This window comes from Betta splendens, chromosome 24 (genome assembly GCF_900634795.4).
Source record: "Betta splendens chromosome 24, fBetSpl5.4, whole genome shotgun sequence".
Classification (NCBI taxonomy): domain Eukaryota; kingdom Metazoa; phylum Chordata; class Actinopteri; order Anabantiformes; family Osphronemidae; genus Betta; species Betta splendens.
In genome coordinates this window covers 11,971,425-11,989,600 of record NC_040901.2, presented here as the reverse complement: position 1 = coordinate 11,989,600, position 18,176 = coordinate 11,971,425, and the positions used below count along the sequence as shown (strand labels likewise).

Sequence of the window (18,176 nt, the reverse complement as noted above, 5' to 3'; positions counted from 1 at the left end):
TGTACTTTAGAAATAAAGACAAATGCTGCTCTTGTGTGTAATGTTTATTGAATTTCATGTGGTCATTTACAAAAGTTTGTAGCATTAACAAAGATGTAGCAGTTCAACATTTAGTGTGTGGTCTTTACAGGCATCAGTCTTGGTGGATTAGAAAACTATTTACTTTCTAATTTTGTCTCGTAGTCTGAAGAATCACATTCACACATCATAACATTAACCCAAGAAGTTCACACGTGCACAAAGCTGCAAGTTTCATCAGGATATTAACAGATAATATATTTTTCTATATTAGCTAGCAATAGGCATTTTCCTGCAATAGCTTTTTTCTGATGCCCATCTGAAGTTGTCTCATTCTGACTTTTCCATAATGTATTCTGGCTTTTTTGGTCCTGCAGTTTCAAATCAATTTCGAACTATCAGTAACTTCTAAAATGAGAGTTGAGATTGGCTCTGAAGTATTAGCAGACCACTCAGCAGAAGAGCGTGTGAGCGGGTTTAGCCTCCATCTGCTCTGTGCAGCCGAGAAGATGGACTCACTCTTAGACCAAGGACGTGGTGCTCTCTGGATTGATCCGAACGGACCGGGTGCTCTTCCTGAGGTCGTGCAGCATTTTGGCCGGTTTGCCCACTCCCTCCTCGAACCTTCGCTCCACCACCGGCAGCACGGTGTCGTGGAGGAAGGTGGCGTTCAGCAGGATGAAGGACTTCTTCTCTGCGTCCTGCTCACAGCGCACGCTGTAGTCCACGTGCTGCACGGCCACCAGGATGATCTCATACAGGCTCTCCAGCAGCACCATGTGGAGCTCAGGGAAGTACAGCTTCAGGCCTTCCTCCAGGAAGCTCATCATCTGTTTAGTGAAGGCCACAATGGTGTAACTGAGGTTCACCCAGCAGTCGTCTCCAGTGTACTGCTCAAAGCTGGTTATTCCACAGCTACGCATCTCGTCCTTCAGAGACAAAGACAAACACAATAAAGGTTTACTTCACTGTTCAGTGCAAATTACAGGTTCGATCAGTTCCGAGTTGCACCTTGAGTTTGGCCAAAGCCTCGGGTGTCATGAGGTTCATCCTCCTCCACATCTCCTCAGAGTTGCGGTGCTTGGTGGCTTCGATGATGATGTCTTTGTAGCTCAGCAGAGCCGCCTTGATGTCTTTGACCAGCAGCGACTGCAGGGTGTAGGTCAGGTCCAGGCCGATCTCAGTCAGCTGCTGGCAGTGTTCTTTAGCTACTTTAACACACTCGGCTGCTGTTGACAGACTCTCCTTACTATCAAAGACCTAATAAAAAATGTTACATTGTCACATTCATTGCAATTAACCTTAAACACCTGTATACATTTGGAAGACATTTGCAGCCTCTGGCTGATGTATGTAACAATATCATCTGTACCCATGACTATAAACAAACTCTTAAATTCACCTGTAAATAGTAATTAGTTTGTTGTTGATGAAAAATGCATCCAAACTTATTCACAGTCTGCTCATCGGTCTGTATTCTTACCTGTTTACTGAAGGCGTCCACAAACATCCTCATAGCAGATCGGGACCAGACCACAAAAGCGGAGTAGCAGCCTGTGTTCCCTGCGAAATCCATCTGGAACTCCTTGGCCGTCTCCAGCACACTGGTAAAGAAGATGTTGCAGAGCTTGTGGATGTAGAGTAGCGTGGCTCCTTCGATGCGAAGCTGCCGTATGGCTGTCTGAACCGCGGCAGCACGATTCTTCAGAAACAGCTCACAGGCCTTTGTGGACTGACCTGCAACAAAGAAGAGAAAGGACAAAAATCATAAAAGGAATTTTCGTAAGGCTTCAGGTTATAATTAAAAATACGAGTGATGACTATAGTAGATAATTGGTTTAATTATTATAAGGTGTTGCTTTTTCACCAATAAGGTGGAAGAGTGCAACTGTAAATAGTGTGAGATAAAAAACAAGCAGGACCGAGTCTTATCAGCTGGGACACTGCCCTCCTTGTTGCTTTAGGTCCTCCACGAAGAGATCGATCCGGAGACAACTCAAACACCAGCACCTCTGTCAGCTGTCGTACGCGCTCATCCACCTTCGACCGCAGCTCCTTGACCTTCTGCGTGACCGGCTGGTCTTTGAGGTACTCGTTGAGTTTATCCAGCAGGTCCACGGCGCCTTCAAAGTCTCTCTGGGCGATGCACACGTCCAGATCCTCCGGCAGCTCCTGGATCCACTCCAGGCTGAGGTCCACACTTTCCTCAGCGCCCACCGGCTCGTCATCGTCCACGTCAAAAGGATTGGTGGACACCTCAACCCTGGCAGGAGAAGCAGGGACCTCTTCTTCCTTCTTGTGCCTGTCCTTGGTCACTTTGCTCTTCTTGGTTTCATCCAAAATCTCCAGCCACTCCTTCTTGACTTTACTGTTTTCTGCCTGGAAGATGCGGCTTTCTGGAAACATTAGGATTTTGAACATGTCCTTCATGGGAGGGTTGTCTTTAACGTTGACCACCGCGAAGCTCTCCAGGTCGTACAGGGCGCTGTATTTGTACTTCACTGTGCCGCGGCGGTTTGGCAGCCAGGTGGCAATCAACAAGCAGTCGTTCATCAGGAAAGCGTGGACCCTCTGAATGGGAGACATGTTGTCCACGTCATACTCTGCAAGGTCACCGTTGTAGATCAGGTGCCTCCCGGGGGTGTCCATGATGTTTTTGCCTCCCTCCACTTTTTCCAGCAGCGAGGTGAGTGTTCTCTGCTTCAGGTCCTCTGTCTCTTTAGGAAAAGCTGCCTGCATCTCTTTGGAGGTTTCATCCTTGTCTGTGGACAACAAGGCCTGAGTGATGCTCTCCATGATGCTCTTCTGCTCAGTCAGGATGTGGCTCAGCTGGTACATCTCACTCTCCAGGTAGGAAATCTCCTTCGCCGTCTCAATAAACTGCCTGTAGTTCTTGTAGACATTTTTCTTCAGGTTTTGGGCCGTTTCGTCGGCCAAGGTTTGGATTTTCTGACGATGCTCCTGCAAATCTCTGTCGCCATCGGACTGTTGTGACAGCTGTTTCACGTAATTCTGTGGGTCGAAATTAGGCGATTCGAGCAGTTTCCGCAGTCGGTTCCCGGTTTCCGACATCTTGTGTTGTGTTTATCTAAAAAATGTTAACAGGCTTGAATATAGACAGAGAAAGAGTTCATCTAAAATACCCTCTTCATAGCTGCTAGCAACCCAAACAGGAAGTTATAAACGGGTCAACACCCTGAAATGTCACGTGATTTACTTTCTGTAATTTGTTTAATATTTTAAAGTGTAATATTTATTTGTATTATAAAATGCTAGTGCGTGGCATTTTTTTGCAATTTACCCAGTAAATAAAAAAAACATATAACGTTGATTGAGCACGAACCTAATATTGCGAAAACTGCATATCCCAGAGTTCATTACTTGGACAACAAGCCAGCGTTTAGTCAAGTGTCTGGGAGTTACTCTAGCTTCGAGTGGTAGTTACACGTTAATAAAATGAATTACAATTTGAATGTTAAAATAAAATAGCAGTATTGTGGAGTGCAACAATAAGTATTAAATATTATACTAGAATTAGTACGAAAGAATTGTACTTAATTACTAAAACAAATGTGCTTACGGTACTTTCTACCGCAGACGTGTTGGCCATGCAAAATTTTATTTTGAAATGTTAAAGGAAGTACTGGTGTCATATTTGGATTAGCCTTAAAACACATCCGGACCGTGTCTGTAGCAAAGATAGGAGGTTGGTTTTTGTTGTAATCATGACATAGGCAGTTTTTTTCTCACATAGGATCCCTACCCGACAGTTCTCATCAGCCGTGATGGTGTCACTTGCAATTTAAAAGCCTTTTAGACGACGTTAGCTAGTTAGCGTTAGCAAGCTAACACGAACGCTAACCTAAGATAGCAAGCTCGGCTTTTCCCCACTGTCTTTGCTCCATTTTGACATGGATGATGACTTCCTGCTCGCCATTCAGCTCCAGGAGCAGTTTGACAACGAATATCAAACGTCCTTATTTTCCTCGGACGGCTTGAACGATAGCGGCTTCCCTCAGAACAGTAAGAAACGGAAGGTGGAGGTAACAGGAGGGGGCAGCGATGTTGTTCCCCGCTGGATGCCCACTGTTCAGCCCGAGAGGCCGCTCTCTATCGTGGATGAGACCTGGGAGATGCTGGACCCCAGTCCCGATGTCAGGGCCATGTTTCTGGAGTTTAATGACACGTTCTTCTGGGGAAAACTCAGCGGGGTTGAGGTGAAGTGGAGCCCCAGAATGACACTGTAAGTAACTATCTCAGGTGTTATTACATCCCTAGTGAAAACCAGATGTTTTTGTATGGGGTTAGGTGATGATGAGCTGCAGTCAGTGTCTCCTGTCGGTTCGTTTAGGTGTGCTGGTCTGTGCTCTTACGAGGGTCGAGGTGGACTGTGTTCTATCAGACTCAGTGAACCTCTGCTGAAGCTTAGACCCAGAAAAGACCTGGTGCAGGTGAAGTGAACGGTTACTCTAATCCACTATTTGGTCACATACTGATTTATGCAGCTCAATTCATAACATTTTCACCCATGTCCTCCTTTAGAGTTTCTCGGGTTGATTATTCATTCTTATTGATTTGTTCTGTTTTCACAGACTCTCCTCCATGAGATGATCCATGCACTGCTGTTTGTGACTCAGAACAACAGAGACAGAGATGGCCACGGACCTGAGTTCTGCAAGCATATGAACCGCATCAACAAAGCCAGTGGGACGAACATTACTGTGAGTGTAGAGTCTTTTAACCAATATTTTCTATTGACATTACTCATCCACCTTCCTTCTGCCTTCTCATCAGATCTACCACAGTTTCCACGATGAGGTTGATGTGTATCGACAGCACTGGTGGCGATGTAATGGGCCCTGCCAGAGCCGCAAGCCCTACTTTGGATTCGTAAAGAGGGCCATGAACCGGGCTCCATCTTCATTGGACCCCTGGTGGGGTGACCACCAAAGGACATGTGGTGGGACATACACCAAGGTCAAGGAACCTGAAGGATACAGCAAAAAAAGCCAGAAAGGTGATCAACAGAATGGGAAGAACTCAGGGAAGAAAGCCTCAGGGAATGAGAAGAAGCCAAGTACAACCACAGGTGATGTCCTAAGAAAAAGTGTAATGTAACCTATAAATTAGGAGATTCTGTCTGATTCCATTTCTATTTCCCCTTAGGTTCTGGCTCACAGGATATAAGGAACATTATCCCATTCAGTGGCAAAGGTTTCCTGCTTGGAGGAAAATCTCAGTCTTCCACGTCGTCCTCCCCGACTCACAAACCTCTGGTGCCTCTGGCGAGTACGTCTTTTTCCAGCCCCATCTCATCACCCAAGAAACTCTTCACCCCTTCATCCCCTGCTAAAGGAATCACCTCTCCTGTACTCTCTGGCTTGAATAGATCGACAGAGATCAGACCAACATCTTCAGCTGGGCAGAAAGCGCCTGTAAAGTGGTCTGTTGCTAATACACGTGTTTTTGTCAATATCAATGGCTCACCTGTGAAAATCTCTAAACCCCCCAGCAGCATTTGTCAAGGAAGCGATAATATCAAACAGAGATCCATTCAAAATTTCTTTGGCAGTGCAGACCACAGAAAATCATTGAGTGAATCCTCCATTTTAAACACAGAGACTAATAGAGACTCTGTGACATCGCCAAAGAGCACTGTGAGTGCTACCTCTACTTATTCTCTATTTTCGCAACAAAAAAGGTCTTCCTCTCCTAGCACATTGAACACCAGCAAAACCAGTCAGTCAGCATATCCACCTGTACTTCCAGCCAGAGGCAGCCCCGTTGAACCAACACAGTCCAGGTATTTCACTGATTCTAACAGTGCTGGTGGTGGTGTAGGCCAGAGGAAGAGAGCACGTGATGACCACAGCAGCTCGTCCAGCAGCTCTAACTACTTTCAGAGGACATCAAATGGTGCCTCGGTAGCATCAGTAAGCGCAAAATATCCAGCACTGCAGCAAAGAACTGCCTCCACCTCCTCATCCACCTCTACAGCATCTCCTCATTCCCCTGCTGCACTGCAAAGTGTCACGTCTTCCTCCTCCTCGTCTGCATTGATGGTCAGCTGTCCTGTGTGCCAAGCAAAGGTGCAGGAGTCAAAGATCAACGAGCATCTTGATTCCTGTCTCTCCTGAAGAAGGAGCAGGATAAACGAACAAGTGCTGCAATAAAACCATCTACCAAAAGGTGAAGAGAAGGTTGGAAGAGCGTTCTGGATGGATGATTCGGACATTTAGTCAGATTAAATAGTTTTTTGTGTTTTATCTGTGTTTTACCTCACTGGTTTTTAACCGTGACCAGGTTTATCAGGTTTTACAGTTGATGAAACAAAATTCAAATTGCTGGTTGGTACAAGTGTGTATACATTTACCAATAACTAGGCATTGTTGATTTGGTGTCACTTTAAATATTTTACCATTGTATTACTTTGTACAACATTCAGATTGAAAAGCTGCTTTTTCTGAGAAAGAAGTTATTTCTGCCTCATCGGAGGATGGATGAGCTGAGAGTTCTGAGAGCATAATGTGCATCCACTGCCCTTCAGACAGGAGGAGACTCTGCTTGAGGAGTCACATTTCACCCTTGCACCTATTTATCTGTACACACTGCAGCTCTCTGCTGGGTCAGGCAGTGTAACAGTGTCTGATTGTGCCTTAATGATACAGTCATACTAATGTGAATCAGCAGCCAAAGCTGCTGAAGCTTTTACTCATGTTTGACATTTGTGTTGCATTGTCAGATGTTAATTTACTACAAAAACTTCAGACCTATTCATGTGTATTTGTATATATTTGTGTTATACATGTATGTGCTGTTTTAAAAGGCATTGCCAAAACATGTTCCAGTTCTGTTAACAAATAAACTAGTTTTACTCTGATGTTTTGAGTGAAATTCATTCCAGTATTGAGGAATTATTTATTGCATTTATTGTAGTGGCACAATTAGAAAACATGGCCTCGGTGCTGCCTCAAGCAACTGGAACCATCTGGTCTCACTGAGTCGACTAAAGGATGTCAATGAAAACAGAACTGTGAGCACTAAACTCCTCTAGAGACAAAAGCAGCCTGACGGTGTTCAGAACGGGTGGAGCCGCAGGAGGGGGAGGAGGACGAGGTCAGAGGTCAGGCAGCCTGAGGCCCGCTGCTGATCAGCACTCTGCCCTTCTGTTGGGCTGGAGCGAGGCCAGCGGCAGTGACAGAGCACGTCAGCATAAACACGTTCCACCAGCGGTGGCTGCTGCTGCAGCAGCTTCCAGCTCTGAGGTGAGAAAGCAAAATTACACATCTCAAGTGAATTACTGCCCTTTATTCTGCTCTCTGGAAAAACCTATATGAAGACTAAGGAGGAAAATCCTTAAGTGTGTTCTGCTCTTTACAGTATGTGTGTGTGTGTGTGTGTGTGTGTATGTAAAATTGTGTAGTGCGGTAGGAAATGAGTGGAAGTTCTGCTTTGTCAACCGAAGCCCTGACCTGTACATTCGGAAATAGCAGTTTACAACAGGGAGTGTTTGAAGGCAACGTACAGCATCCTGCTGAAAACAGCCACAGTGTTTCCTGACCACAGGAAGGAGCTGTTTACGCTGAAAAAGTCCATTTGGCATCAATCACTCATGCTCTCATTGTTTTTACATGCGGGTGTTGGAAATGTCCTATTAATAATTTGTAATAATATAATAAATAAGTCAAAATGATAACAACCCGTGAGCCCAAGGTGACATCTAAATATATGAAAGGAAAAGTGGCTTGTGCTCCTATGTGGGAACTTAAATCTTTGGCTTCAGGTTGGATATTGTCTTTCACACAGGGACATACTGTAAGAGGATGTCTTTAGTATTATTAGCTGGCTTCCACTAAGTGAGCCTAACCCTTTGTGCTTTTGAGCAAGGCAGATTATCACCACCCCTCTATGGTTACATGCATCCCCAGGGGGTGCCGTCATACGCCTAATCCTTTGATCTCAGGAGGCAGCGATGATGCTGGTGGTGGTGGTGGTGATGGTTAAAGCTGGCACAGGATCCTCCTGCCGGTAAAAACAGACTGTCCTCAATAAGACTGTGCAGATGTGGACTGGCAGCTAATTGTCATAAGAGCAGGATTAGGATGAACAGATGCTTTTTAAGGGCAAATGCATCAAAGACACATGACAGGCTACGGCGCTTTATAACTGACAAAATGTAAGAGAAATGATGAAAGTAAATTGTAAATCGAAATTCGTTTTATTCTAAAAAATAAATATCTAAGCCATAGGTCATTACATGACAACTTAAGTGAGGGGGGCAGCTTAAAACAATAGTTAAACTCTGCGTAGCATTGTTTCCTAGGACGCTGAGTCAAAGACAATGAGTCAGTTCAGACTCAGGCTTCAGGCTGCGTCCCTCTGTGTGTGTGTGTGTGTGTGTGTGTGTGTGTGTGTGCTGTGACACAGGCTCGTCTCGCTCTAAGAGCGTGTGTGATGCTTTTGTTTCCTAGTTTCAGGGTTATTGTTGTGTTATTGTTGTGATGGGGGGTTGCAGACTGGGGGTGTGAAGGGAAGCCCACCATCTGCCCGTTCCTCACACTGCTGTGCCATGCACACACTTCGTTCATGACCTCAACCCCTCTGCCTCCACCCCGTCATCTATCTGTACACAGTCTTCAATGTAGACAATAGACAGACGTTTAGACATGAGTACAGATTTACAAACACAAGTCTTCGTTCATAATGTTTTTACATGAATCACTTCAAGAGGTTTGTCAGGTTTATTTTTCTTATAAAATAACATAAAATAAAATAGCATCCAATTGTGGAACCAAATGTGCTTTAAAAGTCACTAATTTTCCTGTTATCTAAATAATTACACAGGATTTCCTGCCAATTAACTAATCCAGTGTTTATCTTATAGTCGTGATAGTGTCTTGTTCAATTGACTTTTTGCTTAAACTTCATTATGTCGTTTTTTTCTATCTTACCTCCTGTTTTTGTGTTTAAGTCACTTTTCGTAATTATAAACGACAGAACACAAAATAACACACGGACAAACATCTTAACCAGAGTTTTCCTGCCGCTAAGTGTCGGCAGGGAGACGCCCAGCAGCCACTGTGTTAAAAGGACAGGAAGAGGATTTTACAACTCAGCCACAGTCCACAAGCGTCAAGTTCACAAAAACGGGCAAAACTACACAGGAAGTCAGCATTGAAAGTAAACGCTAAGAGTAAACGTGAGATTTGGTTTGCGGCTCTGGCTGTCTTAATTTTAGAGCTGTAGAAAACGTCCAATAACTAAATATACCAAATAGCAAATATTACCCAAACAACGGAATCAATTGAGGTATAGAAAACCCACAAACAAAAAAGTGAAAATCCAGGTTTATTGTGTGTGCTTTTAATTTGATACGTACCGGACATGTAATGACATCACTGCGGCAAGCTTGACGTGGCGTCGCTGAGCAGGAGAACCGCGGCTGTTGCTCAGTCAGTGTGGTGCAGGCGACGCCAAACGAACCGAACCATCCGCTATAAATACCCAAACGTGTTCGGAACCACACGGGGCGATGAACGGCAAGTCGACCAACGGTTCGGCGGGAGGCATGGCCTGCATCGAGGGTCTCCCGCCGCTGCCCAAGAGCCTGAGCGGCTTGCTGAACTCCAGCGGCGGCTCCTGGAGGGACATGGAGAGGATGTACGTGAAGAAGACCATGATCCAGGACGACCTGAGCCGAGGCAGGAACAACGTGGACAGCCTGCTGGCCTCCAAGCCGGCCAACCTGGACGCGGCGCTGGCTCTGCTGCGCAAGGAGATGGTAACTTCTCCGCCGCGGCGCGTTGTAGCTGTCGACGGAACCGAGCTCGGTTCTGGAGACGCGGCTAATCCCGACGCGCGCCGCTCCGTCCTGTTCGGCCGAAGCCCCTCAGGCGAAGCGTCGTAGTTTGCAGTCGCTGTGCTTTTAGGGGAACTCCGCGGACCTTTACCGCCGAACCTGGTGCCTTTCTCTGATGTCTGGAGGGTCCCGGAGAATTCGGCACAGATATATCTGATCTTAAGCCTCAATAAATAAGTAAAAGCCTAGCTTTTAGCCACGAATCTCGCTTTTTACAACGGAGCATTTGAAATTCCACTGGAGGAAAATAGCGAAAAGAACCAGCTGAAAATTCCAGTTGTCGTGTTTATCAGTTTTGTTTAGTAGAATTTATATTTGCCGAATATATGACAAGTCCACGTAAAGTTACTAATTTCACTTACTGATGCTACAAAACGAATTTTAGTCGTGATTTAAAACATGGAGTCTGCGTGTATTGGGTTCTGTTCATAGTTTAATTTATTACCCTTTAGCATTTGTTACTTATGTGAGACTGTTTTTTTTAAAATTCGGTGCTGATGCATGTTAATGAGTACTGTGATTTTCACATCTGAACCGGGCTAGAATTCCTGGTCAGACTTTTCCAGGTTCTGTTGGGTCATCACGCCAGTGACGAGGCCTTTTAGCTTTTGGGTCTCGTTCTCCGCTCCAGAACTCTTGCTGTGGTGCTGTCACTGCATTAACGCTGTCCGTACTTAACACTGTCCCTGTCCTATTTTCCGGCGCTGTAAGCCGCTCCACAGGTTTCAGAGCGCTGTGCTCAGTCTGAGCCGCTTGAACCCGCTCCGACTTCCGCGTCTGCCAAGTGTAATTTGTTGGGAGACAAAGCAGTGACCCTCTTTTCACAGCACACTGTCAGCTGTGCTGTAGAAATGTCCCTTTGCGTTTGTAGACGTGGCCTCTCTTGCAAACGGCGACGCCGTGTTGAGACTACAGCGGTGAACCCATGTCTGACGGTTCTGTCCTCCAGGTGGGCTTGCGTCAGCAGGACATGTCCCTGCTGTGCCAGCTGTGGTCGCTCCACGAGTCCATCCAGGAGTACAAGGGCAGCTGCCAGGACCTGAGCGTCGCCTCCAGCCTCAGCATGATGGACAACGGCTACTTCGACGAGGACGACGAGTACTACCCCGAGCCCGGCGCCACTCCCACCGGAGAGCGGCCGGACGCGGAGCTCGGCGCCGCGACCGCGGCCGGGACCGCGGCGGCGGCGGCCAAGAACGGGAGCATGGGCGGCAAAGACGACAGCTGGGACTCCTTCCACGTTGCCGTCTGAGAGCGTTTCTCTGCAGGTGAACGGACGCTGTGGGGGAAACGGACTGGACTGAACCGTTTCTGGCCTCCGGTGGAGGAGTGGCTGTTAACGGAGTGTCACAATCCAGTAACCGATTAGAAATGTGAAACGCCAGCTGCAGGTGTCACTTCAACTTCTCCTCAGGTCCAACGCGAACCTGCCTGTGCTGTATTTAATTATTTTTCCAGCTTGACCAGAGCGCCGTTGAGCTACGGAGCCGAGCAGCTGGACCTTTTTACCACATGGCTGTTAAACACTCAAAGACTCCATTTACTCAAGATTAGGCAAAACTTGCAATCGATTTGCTTCTACCACGTCTCTGCTGCTACTTCAGTGTGAAGTGGTTTTACTAACCAGTCAGAACTTTTTACATATACAAAATCTATGAATACATTTTTATTATTTATTATATAATATAAATAGAAGTTATTTGCTTTCCTATACTTCTACTCTACCCAGGTACAAGGGTACAGCATTTACCGTTCGAGACACACCGTGTTAAAGTGAACACGGAGGAGGGGATTCTGGGTCTGGACTAAAGGCTGGAGCAGCAGACTCCTCACACCTGTGGGTGTCGTTTCTTGCCTTTCCGAAGAGGAAAGGACAATGTGAAAAGCTGAGTTAGCATAGGTGTGTGAACGCAGCGGTTACTGCTCGGACACAGACGACCTCTGAGGGACTGGGTTCTGCCCTGGTGGTGTAGAACATCTGGGTCGCTCCAACTTGGGTTTCATGGCTGGGCCTGAGTCATAATCAGTAATGAGCCGACAGCCAAGACTCCAGCGGCTCCTCCCGTAGCTCAGCCAGGACGAGGACGTCCACATCCACCAGAATGGAACCGGAGTTGGATTCGGAAACGACTCTGAAAGCCTAAAATGACCCACTCCACACAACCAGCTTCAAACTCTTATTCTTAATATACTCTGTCAAATATGTGATGCCGAGAGCGAATGCGATCAACTTCTCACGTCTTTTGCACTTGCTATTAGGAGCAGAGGTGCGTAAATCTGATTGTAGCTCTAAGCCTCGTAGCAGATACAAGAGGAATACAAGGTATTTTCTCCTTCCTATGTCCTGCCTGCAGCTGCACAGCTCCGCTCACACCTGCTCACCGCCCTGGAACGCTCCATTCATCCCAACACGCTCCATGCTGGCCACTAACAAGATTGTAACAGCAGGTGTTTGTACGTCAGGAGAATTTGCCTTTTATTAAGCAAATTATAAACAATCTTCTTGGATGTTAAAAAAAAGTATCAAAGCCTTATGTTAAACTTATGAATGAGGTCTTCCGTAACGCCGCCGCTGTACAGATTCCATCATCAGCACGCGCCGTCTCTCAGAGGAGCCGCCCCTTTCAGCCGTTTGTTGACGCGGCGTCTGTGTAGATTGTACGACCTCCACGAGTCGCGTGCACGGGAGCACGAGCCAATGACGGCTCTCTAAATGAAACCCTGTGGGTTGAAGGTGCCGAGGTCCCGGCTCACGTCCATTTATCACCTGCTACAGCACACAGTGTGATCTGATGCCTTGAAGAATGTCTTATGAGGAGCTCACTGTTAGTGATGCCGTCAACAATGAAAGTGTTAATGTTATTAAAGCAGGCAAAGAGCTCAAATCAAATGTAGCAAACAATTTGGCTTTAACTGGAGTTAACATACTTTAGTTTCATCTCCCAGACTTTAAAACTGTGTAATAGTTGGATCGTCTCTTAAAATCTTAAGGCTAATTCTCCTTTTCTCCCAATCCGCTCGACTCTGTGGGTTTTAAAGAAGTAATAGTTCAAGTTAAGTTTCCATTGGTTTAACTTGGCTGTAGCTAATCTCATAGTCTGCTTGTGTGTCCTAATTATGCATCTGCAGGCTTTTACATAATTACTAAAGATTCTGACTGAGCCCTCAGTTGAATGCATGAATGCTCATTTAAACTACCAACACGTTGGCTTGAATGCTTGGCCTGGGTTACTTTTCTTGGGTCTGTGAAGGACCACGCGCATCACAAACTGTCTGTAAACTAAAGCGACATCTTGGCAGAACTTGACAGATATTTGTCAGATGAACCAGTTTTATTCTGAAAGTCTAAAAATCCAAGCACATGGTGCAGTTTAAGGCATCATGAGGAAGTACTGAGCCAGTCTTTTATTGGATGTCTACACAATCAGTGCCTTTGTAAACCAGCTCTCAGACCTGCAGCTTGTTGTTGCAGTGGGGATGGAAATCTACCGTAAACTGTTTGACTCGCTCGTTTCGAGAGCTGCTTCTAGAAGAATGGAAACGTTCTTCAGTGGTTTATGCCACTTTAACAAACACTGTACAGCGCCTGGCAACGGAAAGACACCCATGTATGAAAGTCCCAGAAAGAGTAACACTGCTACGCCTAAACCCAGCACAGCTTGAAATGAAAAAGCAGCAAATCGTGCCCAGTGTTGAGTTAGTTATAAAGAAGCCTGCGTGTTTCCCACTCGTACAGTCGTGTGATTAACAGTCGTGTGATGTGACGCTCAGGGTAAACGTGGCAAAATGGTGTTTATGTTGTGGATTCCTGGTTAAGAGATTGTGATGTATTTACCCACGGGAAAACAAATTGACCTCCTGCTACTGGAGCACGATGGTGACGTGACACTGGGTCCATTGTGGAGTTTGGTGGTGAAGTCTGTTATTGCCAAATGTAAATTATGTGTCCACCTTTTCAGCCTCTGCCATGAATAGTGATGATGGGAAACCCAAGAAACAAGATCACATTCAAACCCAATTCAAACAATCACAAAAAAAAAGTTTAAGGAGGCAGAAAGACTGATTTGACTTGATCTGTTCATCAGACAAAACCAATTCCTACTTCAGATGCTTCACAGAAACTAATAATGTGTCATTTTGCTTAGAAACCTGCACCATCAGCTCATGTATCAAATCTAGTTGATCCTATTAACTCTTTCCATTTCTGTGTCTGGTAAAGTGGTTTGTATCTAGATGAGGGACCAGAATCGTGACATGTGTGACTTCATATTTATTCTGTAAAGCTTTCATCACAATTATTCATTAAATCTATAGAGAGGACATTTTAATGATCAAACATTTGAAGGCTGTGTTCTTCCTGTCCGTTCTACTGGTTCTACAGTCTCACTTCTCTCATCATTATTCTACTGATATGGATTTAATGATTCCACACTTGTGTTTTACAGTTATGTTTCATAAATAAGAGGAACATGTTAATTAATTTGGGATTTGGCCTCGTTAAATCCCCAGCTTTGGTAAGATTCAGCATCTGGAGGCTGAAGTAGGTCTGTTAAACTCCACGCTTCTTCCTCTTCCTGCTCAGCCTCCTGCTCCCCTTTTTTCTTTATTCCTGACTGCTTCTCAGTCTGACCTGCATTTCAATGTGCCCATCTGCATTTCGCTCAGACTGGTTCGGATGCTGGTGCGGTGCTGCTTTAATTGATTATCACAGCAGCTGGGAACGTGTCGGCCTTGTAGCAGCTCTGATGAATTACCACTAGTATAGCACTAGATAGTATCACTGTTTATTTTGTAATTCACTGTCACACATTCTCCTTTTCTTTCTTCTCCTGGGTCTTCATTTATTACATATAATAGTGGAGCTAATAAGTCCTACTTATAATAATACAATTTGCAACTTTATTTGTTTCTACATGAGCAGATATTCGTGCACTGCACGTTTGAGGCCCATGTTCTCCCTCTGCTCTGTGCTCTGGTCCCGTGCTCACCCGAGCATCTGTTGGGAGATTAGAGCAGATTAACCTAATCTTGACTGAGAGCAAATCCAAGGTGCGCATCACTCTCTCCAGTGGAAAAGATGGGACAGACTGTCACATCTGAGCTGGGCTGTGAGGTCCGACAGAAGCGTTCAGAGAGAACAGTTGAAGGTTTATTCCTGTTGTTTTTGCAGAGTGCAATTTATCAGCTTTTCCCTGAGCCCAGAGCATTAATCAGTCCCTCAGAGTCAGATTAGACCTGGTAAACGGCTGAGAGGTGGCTGCTGTTACAGTAATCTGATTAGTCGCTGCATGCCACAGTAATTGACCAGCACTTTCCAAGTTCCATATTTAGAAAGACTTAGTGGTTTGTTCACAAAGTCCAGGAGGTAATGAATCAGTTAGAACACAATTAACCAACCAAGAAACTACTCATGCACATTTTCACTAAAGTCCTAGAAGAAGCAGAAGATTAATTACCAACATTACCAACGAGGCCAGGGTGCGCACACGTAGCTAAACATTCCACACTGTCTCCTCAACTATTCACAGCCTGTAACAACACGTAACCAGAAGATGCAACACAGACCAACAGAACCCAATAACTAAACATAAATCTAAGAAACTGTAGAAAAACGTTTTTTTTTTCATAGTTTGTACTACAGGCGGTTCAGTTCCTGCAACCTGTTTCTCTGCAGCCTGTGGCAAATTCTGTCGTGCATAATTTATCACAGAAACATATGCGTCAGCCAAATGTTAAGGGTCTGCTCCATAAGTTGGCAGATGGTGGAAGGAGAAGAGAAGATATCTAAAGAAATCCATGGCGTTTAATGCTCATTTTACCTAAGTGTTATTATGAAGTGATGTCACAGAATAGGATCCAAGAACATCTCTGACAGTGTGAGAAACTAGAGCAGGAATTTCTGGCATGATTTCACAGAAAAGAAGCAAGCTGAGAAATCCATCACCCACAGACACGTCTCCGATGACGAGCTCACGCCGAGTCTTGCTGCTTGATCATTGACGGCACGGTTGTTGCTGCGTTTGTCGCTGGATGCTTTGAGCTTTTCGGTCAGGGACAGTATCACCACCTCTCTCTGGGCGTGTCTCCCGTCTGCAGCCACGGGTGCTTTAGCTCTGCAGCAGTTCATCACAACGCATTCCAGCTCCTGCAGAAGCCTGCGGGGGCCGAGCCAGGGTCAGCTGTCCCTTTATACCGTGGATCAGCGCAGTCAATGAATTCCTGCCATTCCACAGGCACTCGGTCTGCAGCGGCCGCTCGTTTTGCTGATTGAACACTGTTCTGTTGACAGACACACATTCCGGGGACACTAGGTCAAAGTTTGGGAACTTTACCCACAGCAGCTGCAGGTCAAGTGTTTCACAACGGCTGACGCAGGTAAACGTCCATGTTTCTCTCTTCTTCCCTGAGGGTTTTCCTGCGGTTTTATTATAACGACATTGCGTCCTGGATGCTCCATGGAAGCTCGTTACAGGCCCGAGCCACGCAGGTCTCTGTCAGCAAGCCAAAACCCACGGCCAGCAGCGAGAGACGTCTGCTGCTGTTCAGAGTCACTGGAACAGTTCAGAGAGAACAGGATCAGGAGTATAAACACTTCAACAACTTCTCATTGTTTGCTGCAAAAAACAATGAGCAAGATGCTTGTTTACAGAGCTGCTGCTGAAGCAATAATTATATAATACTATTAAATATTATATAAGTAATGTGGACCGTGTAATGCACTAATCCTCCCTCTGCCCTGTGATTCTCTTAGTTGCCACCTGCTGGTGCTTTAAATTGAGTTTGATGAATGAACTAGCATCACTTATGTCTTGAAATCTTTATTTCTGGTTACTTATTTCTGTTTGGAAGATTATCGGTAGAAATTGCAGGACGATGTTTTGTAATATGCAATATGAAATGATGTTCTCGTACCTCTGATTGCCTGTGAGTTTGAGGTGAGCACAAACAGTTTGATGAGGCCCAGACAGAGCGGGGAGTAGTCGTGCTCCCAGATGACAGCAGGTATGAGAAGAACCTTTCCGTAGCAGGACAGCAGCAGGGCTCTGATGAACAGGCTGAGCTCCACGGTCCCACCCTGCAGGCGACCCACCACCAGCCAGACGAACCACAGAACACCGCCACAATACGCCGACAGCTCTGTGGGTCCATCAGAGACAAACAACATTGTGTCATAGGTAGCGCGATGCATCAGCTCGAACTCAAAATGAAGACTGTGTTGATTAAGTCATCTATTCAGTAAAATAATCAAGTGCTGTCTACATTCCAGTCTTCCCTGCATGAGTGCAGTTGATGGATTGTTCCTGCCTGGTGCTGCATGTCAGTGGTGATAAAAGCAAACCCTAGTGTTAGTGTATGACAGTTACATAAATGATGTGTAAATTCCATTCTCTCACCAAGCAAAGCCAGTCCAAACATGCCGTAGAACTCCCATTCCTTGGTGTACCTGATGATGTCTGCAGGATCGCTGCTCTGCTCAGAGCCGTGGAGCTGGGACCAGCGCAGGTAGGCCTCACACAGCAGGCAGAACACACACAGCTTCCAGTGGATCTGGAGAAGTGGAGCAGGAAGTGCGTGATCACAGACGTGCTGTTTGCCTGGACGTCCTGAAGTCCAGCTGTTCATGACAACTGGTGTGACTTACGTTCAAGCTCGTGTTGAACAAAATGTGTCTAAAAGCCTGTGTCTTGCACAACAAGGCATCAATGAGGATGATGACTGGGTCGTACTCGATGTACTTATCGACTGGCTTCTGACAGGAATCCTGCAGAAACAGACACAAGCAGCACTTACACCAGCTTTAAGAACTACTACACGGCTTAACAGAGTCAGTTCAGCTTCATTCTGATAATACACAAAACGCCCACAACTTATTGACAGAGCTGGACAGGCTACATCTTTAAGGCAGCCGCATTAGCTAACGTTAGCATTCTCTATAGTTAGCGCTAACTAGCTAACGTTTGACCAAGCTAACCCCAGAGGTTAACACTTAACTTACGCATATTGAAAGCTTCAGAATCCCATTGCTATAATCCCGATGTAGTTCAGTTGCTTTTTCGTTACACTCAACACACCTAAACACGTCCTTATCCATTCTGTCACTGGGAATCACAAAATCAGGAAACTAGACAACTTCCCGTTTTGCCTTCAGAATAAAAGTTCATCTGGCGCTATTTCGTCCTAGCTCAAATGTTAAGCATTAATGTTCTACTTTAACAGACTCTGGTAACTATAGGATAAGGTTTATTTATATCAGATGTACGTTATGCAACTATCCTAACATCTGATCTATCTTTAAATC

At 45.6% G+C, this 18,176-nt stretch overlaps 4 protein-coding genes across 4 annotated transcripts; 2 read left to right on the top strand and 2 right to left on the bottom strand.

The window, feature by feature from the left end:
* Positions 1-29: 29 nt before the first annotated feature.
* exoc8 (exocyst complex component 8) lies at positions 30-3,207 on the bottom strand. Its single transcript, XM_029140429.1, has 4 exons — positions 1,941-3,207; positions 1,502-1,755; positions 1,030-1,278; positions 30-947 (listed from the first exon to the last, which is right to left on the bottom strand). Exons 1-4 carry the CDS (start codon positions 3,088-3,090, stop codon positions 540-542), a joined length of 2,061 nt encoding a protein of 686 aa, XP_028996262.1. The 5' UTR covers positions 3,091-3,207; the 3' UTR covers positions 30-539.
* Positions 3,200-6,898, top strand: sprtn (SprT-like N-terminal domain). Its single transcript, XM_029140431.2, has 5 exons — positions 3,200-4,261; positions 4,370-4,469; positions 4,611-4,739; positions 4,813-5,107; positions 5,185-6,898. The coding sequence occupies exons 1-5, from the start codon at positions 3,930-3,932 to the stop codon at positions 6,153-6,155; spliced, it is 1,827 nt and encodes a 608-aa protein (XP_028996264.1). The 5' UTR covers positions 3,200-3,929; the 3' UTR covers positions 6,156-6,898.
* Positions 6,899-9,414: 2,516 nt separating this feature from the next.
* On the top strand, positions 9,415-14,213 carry fam89a (family with sequence similarity 89 member A). The gene is made up of 2 exons (XM_029141506.3): positions 9,415-9,799; positions 10,827-14,213. The coding sequence occupies exons 1-2, from the start codon at positions 9,551-9,553 to the stop codon at positions 11,127-11,129; spliced, it is 552 nt and encodes a 183-aa protein (XP_028997339.1). The 5' UTR covers positions 9,415-9,550; the 3' UTR covers positions 11,130-14,213.
* A 1,447-nt stretch (positions 14,214-15,660) lies between these two features.
* Positions 15,661-18,033, bottom strand: arv1 (ARV1 homolog, fatty acid homeostasis modulator). Its single transcript, XM_029141505.3, has 5 exons — positions 17,874-18,033; positions 17,520-17,639; positions 17,272-17,425; positions 16,790-17,014; positions 15,661-16,428 (listed from the first exon to the last, which is right to left on the bottom strand). The coding sequence occupies exons 1-5, from the start codon at positions 17,967-17,969 to the stop codon at positions 16,304-16,306; spliced, it is 720 nt and encodes a 239-aa protein (XP_028997338.1). The 5' UTR covers positions 17,970-18,033; the 3' UTR covers positions 15,661-16,303.
* Between the last annotated feature and the right edge of the window lie 143 nt (positions 18,034-18,176).

What these genes read in the sequence shown, in the direction of transcription:
- exoc8 (XM_029140429.1), bottom strand. Translation starts at nt 3,090, where the DNA reads ATGTCGGAAACCGGGAACCGACTGCGGAAACTGCTCGAATCGCCTAAT. An exon ending in GTCCCAGCTGATAAGACTCG is followed by an intron (nt 1,756 to 1,940) that starts GTCCTGCTTGTT and finishes TCTTTGTTGCAG; the next exon opens with GTCAGTCCACAAAGGCCTGT. An exon ending in AGGCTTTGGCCAAACTCAAG is followed by an intron (nt 948 to 1,029) that starts GTGCAACTCGGA and finishes TTGTCTCTGAAG; the next exon opens with GACGAGATGCGTAGCTGTGG.
- sprtn (XM_029140431.2), top strand. Translation starts at nt 3,930, where the DNA reads ATGGATGATGACTTCCTGCTCGCCATTCAGCTCCAGGAGCAGTTTGAC. An exon ending in CCAGAAAAGACCTGGTGCAG is followed by an intron (nt 4,470 to 4,610) that starts GTGAAGTGAACG and finishes CTGTTTTCACAG; the next exon opens with ACTCTCCTCCATGAGATGAT. An exon ending in GAAGCCAAGTACAACCACAG is followed by an intron (nt 5,108 to 5,184) that starts GTGATGTCCTAA and finishes ATTTCCCCTTAG; the next exon opens with GTTCTGGCTCACAGGATATA.
- fam89a (XM_029141506.3), top strand. Translation starts at nt 9,551, where the DNA reads ATGAACGGCAAGTCGACCAACGGTTCGGCGGGAGGCATGGCCTGCATC. An exon ending in CTCTGCTGCGCAAGGAGATG is followed by an intron (nt 9,800 to 10,826) that starts GTAACTTCTCCG and finishes TCTGTCCTCCAG; the next exon opens with GTGGGCTTGCGTCAGCAGGA.
- arv1 (XM_029141505.3), bottom strand. Translation starts at nt 17,969, where the DNA reads ATGGATAAGGACGTGTTTAGGTGTGTTGAGTGTAACGAAAAAGCAACT. An exon ending in GTTTGGACTGGCTTTGCTTG is followed by an intron (nt 17,015 to 17,271) that starts GTGAGAGAATGG and finishes ATGGACCCACAG; the next exon opens with AGCTGTCGGCGTATTGTGGC. An exon ending in AAACTCACAGGCAATCAGAG is followed by an intron (nt 16,429 to 16,789) that starts GTACGAGAACAT and finishes GAACTGTTCCAG; the next exon opens with TGACTCTGAACAGCAGCAGA.